The sequence below is a fragment of the Chrysemys picta genome, chromosome 6 (genome assembly GCF_011386835.1).
Source record: "Chrysemys picta bellii isolate R12L10 chromosome 6, ASM1138683v2, whole genome shotgun sequence".
Lineage (NCBI taxonomy): Eukaryota > Metazoa > Chordata > Testudines > Emydidae > Chrysemys > Chrysemys picta.
In genome coordinates this window covers 40,903,477-40,915,530 of record NC_088796.1, presented here as the reverse complement: position 1 = coordinate 40,915,530, position 12,054 = coordinate 40,903,477, and the positions used below count along the sequence as shown (strand labels likewise).

Here is a 12,054-nt window from a genome sequence, read left to right as displayed (position 1 = left end):
GGAAATTTCCCCATTGTCTGCAATAGTAGCTAGAGCAGATGCTAGATGCTCAATTCTTCACTGCTTTTTAAGCAAAATTCCTGTTTGACGTTTGTCTGAACAAGGAGTGCAGAACCAGGTGGTAGGTGATGCTTCTGCACTATTTAAAGTATTGGTCTGTGTTCTTTCCACACCCAAAGTGATCAGTGCAAACAATGAAACATTTGGGTGCACAGGAAATGTAAGATCAGGCTCATCAACAGCTGCTGCGTTAAAAAAAGAAAAGAAAATTTTACATTGACAACTGGGTTAAAGAAGAAAGGACTCTGGTTATTATCTCTGAATCCTTTGCATTTGGTGTTTTGAAGATGTATTGGGGAAAATGCTTTGAGCCCTGATCCTGCAAACGTTTGTGCATGTGAATAACTTTACACTTGTGAGTAGATCCATTTAATTCATTGGTATTACTAACTGCATAAAGTTACTCGTGTGTTCACATGATCGATGCCTTCATTGATACTTGCCTTTTTTAATGTTCAGTGTTTTTTCCTTCAGTAGTTTTGTTGAAATATTTAGAAAATATGAAGAAATTAGGGTTAAAAATTAAGACAATACAATGCATAATTAAAGGGTGTTTTTCTCTTATTTATCTCCAAATAAAAAGTAATGAATTTTTTTTTAAATGTTGGCATAGGGATTCTTTAAAAATTCTAACATATTCACATGTGAAATTAAAGTAAAAAAGCATCTGTCCTATTTTATGCACACTAAATAAAACTGAACAATCATATTTAGCAAAATATAAAGCTTTCTAACAAAGGAACTCTGTCTGACTTTTGGCTTTCTTTATATTATTTGTTCCACTGCATTAAAATATTATTTTTGAACATGGGCATACTTTGAAAAAAACGACAATGATTATAAAGAAGAAAACATTAACTTTTTAACGAATGATGACCCTCACTGAAATGTGAAATTTGTCAGATTAAACACTACTAATGCATTAGAACAGAGACCTTTGGCTCCAGGTATTTTGTCATTCACCCCACCTCTTATTGGCATATTTAAAAACCATAGACAATTTTTAACACACTATCTATTTCTTTGCCCAGATGGAAGAATATTGATTAAGGACCCAATCCTGCAAACACTTAAGCATATCTTTATATACTTGGGGCTTGTCTATACTTGAAATGATACAGCAGCACAGCTGCAGCACTTCAGTGTAGACACTATCTATGCCGCTGGGAGGAGTTCTCCTGTCGGCATAGGTAATCCATATCCCTGAGAGGTAGTAGCTAGGTTGATGAAGGAATTCTTCTGTTGACATCGCTGTCTACACCAGGGTTAGGTCAGTTTAACTATGTTGCTCAGGAATATGAATTTTTCACACCCCATAGTGATGTAACTGGGGCAACTTAACTTTTTAATGTAGACCAAGCCTTGAATATTCCCACAGAAGACAGCGGAGTTCTCACATGCATAAGGTTGCACAAGTGCTTAACTGTTTGTAGGATCAGTACTAGTCCTGAAGGGTTACACGACATTTATTTTATTGGTTTCATTTTTTGTTTTTAATTCTACAACTAGAGGTGGTTATGTTTCCAATGAGAACAAATAGGCTTAGAACAGAAATGAAAATCAGTCTTGTGTGGCTCAGAAATTATTTAAATTTTTTTAAAGATAACATTAAATCCATTTAATTGTCTAAAATGAGTATTTTTGTTAATTAATATTAACTCATGAGAAATTATTCTGATCTCTTAATTCCCTCCTAATTATAATTTTTCACCATGGGTGTACCATTTCACTGTTTGTTTATTTGCAACCTTATCTGTTTCACACACCCAATGCTGTTAAAACTAAGAACTAAATACATGATATCATAACTGTGATTAACAGTCAATAGAGTTCCTAATTCCTTTGGTCCTTTATGTTGAACAGTTCAGGCCGTGGTACTTGCCTTGATAATGAGCCTCCCAAGCGTGACTTTCTTTATCCTGCTGTGGCCCCAGGTCAGGTGTATGATGCTGATGAACAGTGTCGCTTCCAGTATGGAGCAACATCCCGCCAATGTAAATATGGGGTAAGAAGTCTTAATCCTTATGCTGAGTGTTCTGCTTAGTCATTTGTATATATTCCTTCATGACAAAAAATTTAGTTAGATACAATACTGAGTGACACAGTTTTCCTATAGTAATCCATGCAATACCGCCTGTGTAAATAAAGAGCAAGAGGTTTTAATCCTTATGCTGCATCTTTTGCTTGAGTCATTTGTGTATACTGTATTCCCAAATGTTTGGGTAATAATGAATGTATGCAGTGTTGTGGTAGCTGTGTCAGTCCCAGGATATTAGAGAGACAAGGTGGGTGAGGTTATATCTTTTATTGGACCAACTTCTATTGGTGAGAAAGACAAGCTTTTGAGCTTACACAGAGCCTGACCTGAAGAAGAGCTCTGTGTAAACTCGAAAGCTTGTCTCTCTGGATATTAATGAGTTGGATAAGTGTCTTTTAAGTAAGGCAGGCCAAATAGCTGATTAGGCTCTGTCCTGCTTCCTTCGAAGTCAATTTAAAAACTCCCATTGACTTCCAGAGGAGCAGAATCAGGCCCACAATGTATCAAATCTTGAAATCTGAAGTTTGTGGTGCTGACTTTAATTTTTTAATTTAAAGCTACATTTTGCAGCCATTTTCTACTTCTTCTTCTTTTTTTTTTTTTTGGCCAGGTCTATCTGTTTCAATTCATATTTGCTGGCATTGAGGTTGTTTCACATACTGCTAAACCTCCTACTAAAAACAGATAATTGGGCAGGAACACAGAGTAATGAGAAACTAAATAGCCAAAAAGGATACTAAAATAGCTGCTGATAAGAATGGCAGAGTGAAAGATTTATTCTTCCCCACCAAATTTCAGTTGAATTTCCAGTAGGGTTAGCAATAGCTATTTGCACACTGCTATTTTAAACAGTTTATGCAATGTATTTTAAAATATTGTTTTAAAGAAAATCTTGCAGCCCAAGATTACATCTGTTACAATGATGCTTTCATCAATGATAGTCATCAGATAGTTTCAGTAGTTGAAGATTAAATCTGAATAAAGCTAGAAAAGTTCATTTTGTAGTTTACAATAGTAAACTATTGTAACGAAACCAATGTATAATATACGGAATAAAATTAAAATATTTAGATCATTCAAATAAACAGTAATCATTGCACTTGCAGTAATCACTTCTAATAGGGCTAAAATACAGAGGGAGTTTGTTTTTAATAACCCTTCGGTGATAAATCAGTGTTATTCTTAGGATGGATCTTATGTGATCATATAGGGCAATGGATTTAAAAATTGTATGTCGCTGGCTGGCTGGGTGGGTCTCCCATTCTTGATCCCCCACCAAAGCACTTTTGGCCTTTATTGTTTCTCTTTAAGTTCTTACTCCTTACACCTTCTGGTTTGAGGGCCCTGTTTTCTCTCAGTACATCTAGGGCACACACATCCTTTTTTCTCCTTTCAAATTACCATCACACTCTCTGTACTTTCAGAATAAGAAAATTTAAACCATTATAGGGACCATGCCCTTTTGAAGTATACTGCATTTTAAATCAAACTGGAAAGTTAATTTTGTGCAAAAACTGACCAATGCACATATATATATTAACTTTTTCATAGTCTCTTTGCTAAACTATATTATCATTACCACTCCCATACAGATGTTGGTATATTATCATTGTTGGTGATTATCATACTGTACAGTAGTATTCTGTTCTTAAACCAATATCTTTCCCTTAAATATGAAAACAAATAGACATAAGGAAGATTTATGTAATCTTGGGTTTATGATTCCTGCTTTCTTTTTCTTAATTTTTTTCTTTGTGTATTATGTTAAGAAAGACTCCTGTGTAGCTACGAAACAGACTGAAAACCTAGAAGAATTGAGACACTATTTAAAACAAACCAGTAATCCAAGTGTGACATCACCAATGCTGTGAACTGATGTCATCTAATGTACCACATCAGTGAGTCAAGCAACAATTCTAAAAAAGTGTCTCGAGGAAAATAAATCACTTTTTAAGAGGATCTAAATACAGGATTCAGAACTGTATATATTTACACAACAGATTGTTTTTAAAATCTTTGTACATCCTATCTGGGAAATAATGTACATTTAAACATTATCCAGAATAACCTTAATGTATCTGAAAATGCAATTATTATCATGTAAATGATACTACATTTCAATTGATGACCTTGAGGAAAGAGGAATGTCTTCTCTGGGAGTTCAATAACAGTTTGGGAATATTCAAGTGAAAAAGGGCTACTCACATGAGCAAGGGTTTGCAGGACTGAATTCTGGATCTAAACGCTAGGAAGAGCTAGGCTGAATATTTATTTATATATTTTCATTTAAAAACAAGCACACAAACAATGCTTCGGATGCCCTGCTTAATTTAATTTTCACAGTAAATCATTGTAATAGCTTGTTCATCTCACTCCAATAAAAGAATATATAAATATGCATCAGTAGACATAATAAAATAAAGCTCATTCACAGTAGACATAATATCCTTCCAACAGTCAGTCCTCTCCCTGTCAAAATGCTTGTGGGAAAAGACGGGTATTATAGTGTTTCCATTAGGTTAACAAATTTGGACCTTGGTGCCCAAGAAAGGAATGAATTCTGAAGTAAAGAAAACTGTACAGAGATCTAACAGTAGATTCCTTTCTCTAGCTTGACTGACTCCACTGATCTCAGCTGTGGCTGTATGGCATGGGAAGAGAGACTGTCAACCACTCAAATAGAACTGCTTGGGAATTTTCTAGTGAAATGGTTTTTCATTGGAAAATGCCGGTATGTTGAAACCAAAACTTTTCACAAGAAGTTACCAGTCTTGACAAAGCTTTCATCAGGAAATGTTTCTCAGAACCAGGATGGAAGTTTTGGTCAAAATGAGAGAGGTTCCCACACCCCAGAATAGTCCACAGGTTAGGATGCTGACTGGGGATGTGGGGACCTAGGGACTAAAACTTCAGTGTCCAGGTGAGTGCCCTATTCACCAGGCTATTGTAGGATGGGTCTTTTTCAAGTTGTCCTGTTGTAGCTGTTCCACTTCATATAACTAATTAATTGGTCCAGAGAGAGTGACTCTATAGCTCAGTGGTTCAGGCACTTAGTTAGGAGATTCAGCTTTGTGTCCCTGCTCTGCTATTTTCCTGCATCCCAGGACAGAGCCTTAACCACTAGGCTGCTGAGTCAATCTTTCTCACTCTCTCAGTGTCTCCAGTTGGAACTGTTCCACTTTGTATAAATAATTAAATATTCATGAGGTCAGCGAGAGTGAGCACACTGACTTTATAGCCAATGGTTAGGGCACTCACTTAGGATGTTTGAGATTGATGTTCAAATTCCTTCTCCAATGACTATTTAACTATTTATTCTCAGTGGAACAGTTCCAATAAAAGAGATTGTGGGAGACATACCCTGGAGTAGCCAAAAGTCTGGTAGATAGAGTGCTGATGTTCAAGTCCCTGGCCCAAATCAGGTAGAGCAAGGACTTGAACCTGGATCTCCCATAAGTCAGATGAGTGCTCCAACCACTGGTCTATTGGGTGTTCCAGGACAGGAAACTCTTTCCTTTTTTATGAAAAACTTCAAAATTTCCCAAGTTGGAATGGGAAAATTTTATGCTTTATAGGTAAGGCCCTACTTAAATCGTGGCATGACAGTACAAAAATTGCAGCTGAGTTGTGAACAAGCCATGGAAAATCACAGAAAAGTAATAATGGATCTTATTATTTGCAGTAATAAGATCTATTATTACTTTTTCATGATTTTCCACTGTTGGCCTCCCGAGGCTGAGAGCAGGGCCTCCCACTGTCAAAACTGCAGTGGAAGCCTAATATTGCGGGATCTGCAATTTCCACAATATTGCAAATTAAGTAAGGTGTTATTTATAGGTGTAATCTATCCTGGACATGTATTGACAGACACTGCAATATTAAAGGAAATGATTCTGCTATCATTTACACCTATACAAATTCCATTGTCTTAAAAAGGTAAAAAAAAAAGTGTCTTCAATAAACCTGCATAAATGAAAGCAGAATTTGTTCATTGTTAATTGAATGCACCCGTACCACTTGGGGCTGTGACCTCATCAACAGTCAAAAATCTCAGACAGTACTACAGCCCAGATCTCATCCTCCAATAAAGACGCTCACAGTCAGAAATGAGTCAGAAGGGAAAGAAAACTTCAAGATTCCCCTTAAAAACTTCCCTGACATATCTAGGTAGGGACTATTTAGATCTATTTACGGCCCTACTTAATTTGCGATATTGCAGATCCCACAATATTAGGCTTCCACTGTAATTTTGATAGTGTGAGCCCTGGCCGCTCTGGGGCTGAGAGCAGGAGCCCCCGCTCTCAGCCCCAGGTGGCCGACAGTAGGAGCCCCCACTTTCAGCCCTGGGTGGCTGACAGCGGAAAATCATCGAAAAGTAATAATGGGACTTTTTACCACAAATAATAAGGTCCATTATTACTTTTCTGCAATTTTCTGAGGCTTGTCCTCATTGGCAGCGGGTATAATAGGCCAGGAAGGCGGTGGCCGGATGCCTGGTTGCGGCGTTTGGCGGGGGAAGTTTTGCTTTATTATGCCCCAGGCAGGTCCCGGGAAGCTGAGGAGGCAGTATGTACTATTCAGCTTCCTGGGATCATCAGTAAACTGCCTGGACTCCAGAGAGATTACTGATGAACCCAGGAAGCTGAGTATCAGATCTATTTTATATATTTAGGCTGGGATTTTCAAAGGGGCTTTAGGGAATTAAGGGCCCAACTCCCATTGATTTTTGATTAGTGTTGGGCTTCTAACTTTCCTTTGTGCCTTTGAGAATTCTAGGCTTATACCTTCCTTATTATTTAGAAAAAAAAATTGACTGAAAACCATCTACACCTCTACTCCGATATAACGCAACCCGATATAACACGAGTCTGGGTATAATGTGGTAAAGCAGTGCTCCAGGGGGGCGGGGCTGCGTGCTCCGGCGGATCAAAGCAAGTTCGATATAATGCGGTTTCACCTATAACGTGGTAAGATTTTTTTGGCTCCCGAGGATAGCGTCATATCGGGGTAGAGGTGTAGTTGTACTCATAGCTAGCCTTTATAAGTGATTTCTATTACTGTTTCCCTCCCCATTCCCTCTATGTGCTTATTACATTTACTTGTTACTTCTGGTCTCAAATTAAGTCCTAATCCTGCAAACACTTATGCACATTCTTAACTTTAAACACCTGAGGAGTCCCATTTATGACTCATGCTTAATTTAAGTACATGCACAAGTATTTGCCTCAGATTGTGGGTGCTTCAGTGACACTGTCTATCTATGTGTTTGTATGACGTGTAATACAAGGGGGCCCTGACTGTGATGAGGTCTCTGGCTAGTAGTGGTGGTGCTAACACTATTATGATTACTACTGCTACTAAACAAAATATTCTCTCTCCTCAGTTGTCCTTCTTCCTACTGACAGCACAACTTCAGCTGGAGCCTGGCTGCCATTAGCTGGGTCTCCCTCTGGTTTTCTTGTAGTAGCTGCACCTAAAGAGTTGTTGTTTTTCTCCAAAAGTATTCAGTATTGGCCTAACACTTCTCCCATTGAAGCCAGTGGCAAAATTACATAGAATTAGCCCCAGAGCACTTTTGAAAACCCCACCCAGGGAGATAATGCTACTTTGAGGAATATTAACTCCTTCTTAGGTATCTGCTAGGATAATCTTGGGCTGTGGCTACACTGGCGCTTTACAGCGCTGCAACTTTCTCCCTCAGGGGTGTGAAAAAACACCCCCCTGAGCGCAGCAAGTTACAGCGCTGTAAAGCGCCAGTGTAAACATGCCCCAGTGCTGGGAGCCATGGTCCCAGCGCTGTAAGCTAATCCCCTCGTGGAGGTGGAGTACCTGCAGCGCTGGGAGAGCTCTCTCCCACAGAGCGCCGTGACCACACTTGCACTTCAAAGCGCTCCCACGGCAGTGCTTTGAAGTTTTGAGTGTAGCCACGGCCTTGGAATCATAAGAGGACAGTGGCACAGGATGTTGCCTACCTCCTGAGCCCCTTACACTCAATAAGCCCTTTGGAGCCCTCTGGAGCTCCTCTCATGCTGATCTATAATGGAGACACATCCACAGGGTACCAGGGAATTACCAGAGGCAGATATGAGATCCCATTGGAGTTACTCTAAATTTATACCTATATAAACTGAGAGGAAGACTTGCCCCAATGTTTTTAAAATGTGAATTTTCTGTTTAGATTACATTTTCAGCGTTGTGTGGAATTTTAGCTTCATGACTTTCATTGGGCCAAATTCTGCCATAGGATACATGTGTACAGCTCTTCCTGAAGTCAGTGCATGCCTTAAAGCAGGAGTAGGCAACCTTTCAGAAGTGGTGTGCTGAGTCTTCATTTATTCACTATAATTTAAGGTTTCGCATGCCAGTAATACATTTTAACGTTTTTAGAAGGTCTCTTTCTATAAGTCTATAATATATAACTAAACTATTCTATGTAAAGTAAATAAGGTTTTTAAAATGTTTAAGAAGCTTCATTTAAAATTAAATTAAAATACAGAGCTCCCTGGACCGATGGCCAGGACCCAGGCAGTGTGAGTGCCACTGAAAATCAGCTCTCGTGCCACCTTCGGCACACGTGCCATAGATTGCCTACCCCTGCCTTAAAGATACTGTCCCTTATTGAATGCAGTGCAGAGGAGTTTTCTGGGGTATTGTGGCACTGTAGTTCCCTGGCATCCATGTGGAACATGGATACTGTTACACCTTTTAAGTTGATGTAGTGTGCATTCCTCTCTGTGGCAGCAACCATGGCCCAAATTTCCCCATTCTCTTTGAGTGCTAGTGCCACTGGTGGTACAAGGCCTCTTTGTCCTTGAGCAAATGCACTGGGAACATTTGTCACTGGCCTCTGCATAAGGACAATAAAGGAGGGAAGGCTCCTTGCCCTGTCTCCCCAAAACCCTGAGCACCTGCATAATGACTGGTCAAAGTCTGGCTCTGGGTTAATTCAGGAAGGAATCTCAGCTTTGTCTTTGAATTTTCTTGTTTTATTAGTTTAAATAATACTTGAAATATGCATGACTTTAACTATAGTTTTGTGGTTTAAAATAATGCACAGCTTTATTACTGGTTTGCATCAAGTCATAGAACTGGGTCACAGATTCTTAGGGCAATGGCTAAAACCTCAGACATTTTTATAGAGGTTAACACTTTATGCATATGGTTGACTTTGTTGTGGTGCATTTTGCTATCTGTGAAGATGTTGACTGCTAATGTGAACTTATGGATAATGCTTAGCCATTCTTTAGTACACTAATTGCCTCCTTTGCTGCTGCACCTTTAATGGAATACAGACAGATACATAAGGGGCCAAACTTTGTTTCACGTGCAAATGCCTGCTTCTACTTGGGGAGCCATCTATGCATATCTAAGAATAGAATTTTGCCCATACATCAAGTAATGTACTTTAGCAGGGATTGATATTTCTCTTGTTGGTCATAGTCTGATGTGTGTACTCAAGCTCTCCAGTCAAATTGTCAGCTAAGATACCAGGAAACTCAAAAGTCACAGTTCTTATTTGCATTTTATTTGTGCATATCTGCGTTAGGATTGCCAACTTTCTAATTGCACAAAACTGAACACCCTCGCCCTGCCTCCTGCCCCTTCTCTGAGGCAGGGGCGGCTCTAGTTTTTTTGCTGCCCTAAGCATGGCAGGCAGGCTGCCTTTGGCGGCATGCCTGCGGGAGGTCCCCAGTCCCCCGGATTTGGGGTACCCGCTGCCGAATCTGCGGGACCGGCAGGCAAGCCGCCGAAGCCTGCCTGACTGCCGCCCTCGCAGGGACTGGCAGGACGCTCCCCGCAGCTTGCCGCTCCAGGCACGTGCTTGGAGCGCTGGTGCCTGGAGCTGCCGCTGCTCTGAGGCCCTGCCCCCCACTCACTCCATCCCCCCCCCCCGTTGCTCGCTCTCCCCCACCCTCATTCACTCGCTCTTTTTCATCAGGCTGAGGCAGGGGTTTGGGGTGCAGGAGGGCATGAGGTCTCTGTATGGGGGGTGCAGGCTCCAGGGTGAGGCCAGAAATGAGAGGTTCAGGGTGTGGGTGGGAGCTCTGGGATGGGGTAGGGGGTTGGGATGTGGGCTCTGGGGTGGGACTAGGGATAAGGATTTTGGGGTGCAGGAGGAGACTTCAGGCTGCAGGGGGAGCTAAGGGGTTTGGAGTGTGGGAGGGGTCTCTGAGATGAGGCAGGGAGTTGCAGTTTGGGAGGGGTTATGGGCTCTGGGCTTGGAGTGTGGGTTCCAGAGCTTAAAGCCTCTTGCAGCCGGTTTCAGCATACACTGTCAGAATATCTTAACTAAAAAGAAAATGGCCAATTAATTTTCATACTTTTCAAATCCAGAAAAAAATAACAAAGAAGACTGAATGGGCAGCAATTATTTCCAGTTCTACAGTACTTCTTTCAATGGAAAATAAAACTGCAAAAGGATTGAAGTTATAGTAGACATTGTAGTGGGGTGCTCTAGTTTTAAATATTCAGGGGGCATAAAAGTAATGGATTGTCACACTTGTATTTTGACATACTAATGGATGTTTTATATAGAGCGAAATAATCAATGCTGCAGAAGTAGCATGACCTACCACTTGCGGTGAATGAAGTGTTCCTTGTTGTACACAAGTAACCTAGTCCAGCTAAGTGATGTTGATGAGATATGCTGTTAGCCTAACTTGGGGCCTTTGTGATGACGGAAATAAATGTGAGGAAGTGAGAGCAGATTCTGAGAAGCTTTTCCAAAAAGAAAAAAGAGAAATCATTTGGGGGTCTTCACCTGAATAACTGACAGTTTCCACCTTTTCTTCATTCCCTCAACCACTGACATTATGATATATAATGTGAATTATGTTTTCATAAATTCCTATCTAGTCCCTCCTAACTCACTGTATTGTGACCTTCTTTTTCCACTTGAATCATATCACACTGAATTCACATTGTATTTTAATGTTTGTCAGAAGAGCCTAAATAATTCAATTGGGCACTGATTTATACCTTTTTGTATCTAGTTCATAAATGTGTGTTAAAACTTTTTGTAGGCTGAGAAAGGATCTGAGCTTTTAACATTATACTTTATCATTATAGGCTCTCTAATTTCTATTATTCTTTAAGGTGAGACTATCTTGGCTATCAAGTGCAAAATCTGTTATCACTAAGGGTCCAATCATGCAGGTCTTTTTAATTCAAAATTATTGAAGTCTGTCAGAGTTTTGCCTGAGAAGTACTTTCATAATCATTCCCTAAGTAAAAACCAATTTGAACTACTGCTTTGTTCTTGAACTGTACTTGCATCTTTTTTTAAGATTAGCATGGGTTCTATTAAGCAGGACCATAGACTTGGCTCTTTCTAATACCCCTTGGGTTTTTCATCCTTTTCCATCCTTTGCCTTACAAACTCCCACAAAGGCAACATCAACCACCATCCTGACTCACTCCCACTTTCCCCACCAAAGCACTCCTGTGTTCATCTCTCCCTACCTTTAAAGATGTACACCAGAGCACATAGAAATTAAACGTAGGCGTACCACCAAGGCATGTAGGCCCTGTAGTTCAATTTTAAATGGAGGAAGGAGAGCGAGTGGCCAAATGTGGGTTACAGAAGGATGGTAGATTACAAGGTGGATTAGGAGACATAAATGACAGTTCAGAGGCTGGAAGGTGGTTGGGACAGAGATAGAAAAAGCTGTGTGGGTCTGAAAGAAAAGGTGTTTGTTTCAGGCTGTCTTACTGAGTGGGACCGCTGTAGTTCTGGAAAGGTTCAGATAAGCACCCAATACTTAGTCAAATAAGATGGTAACATAATATGCATAAATCGTCTAAGTTTAAGAATGACACTTCACATTCCTCCAGCATGTTTTGATTCATAACATGCTGCACCGCATAATGAGCATTTATGGAAATGGAGCATTAAAAATATTAACTTTTGGGTGCTTATCTGAACTGAGCAAAACCTCTGAACTGTCTGAGGTTCA

The 12,054-nt window shown here is 40.1% G+C and overlaps 1 protein-coding gene across 3 annotated transcripts in view; it reads left to right on the top strand.

Annotated features, from left to right (window-relative positions):
- The window catches only part of ADAMTS6 (ADAM metallopeptidase with thrombospondin type 1 motif 6), a 303,817-nt gene that overhangs the window by 171,213 nt on the left and 120,550 nt on the right, over positions 1–12,054 (top strand). For 2 of the 3 annotated variants that reach the window (XM_042841735.2, XM_024107369.3), the window contains exon 11: positions 1,924–2,065. The exons of the other annotated variant lie outside the window; for it this stretch is intronic. In XM_042841735.2, the coding sequence (XP_042697669.2) occupies positions 1,924–2,065 (142 nt within the window). The remainder of the gene's footprint in view (positions 1–1,923; positions 2,066–12,054) is intronic. 3 annotated transcript variants of the gene reach the window in all.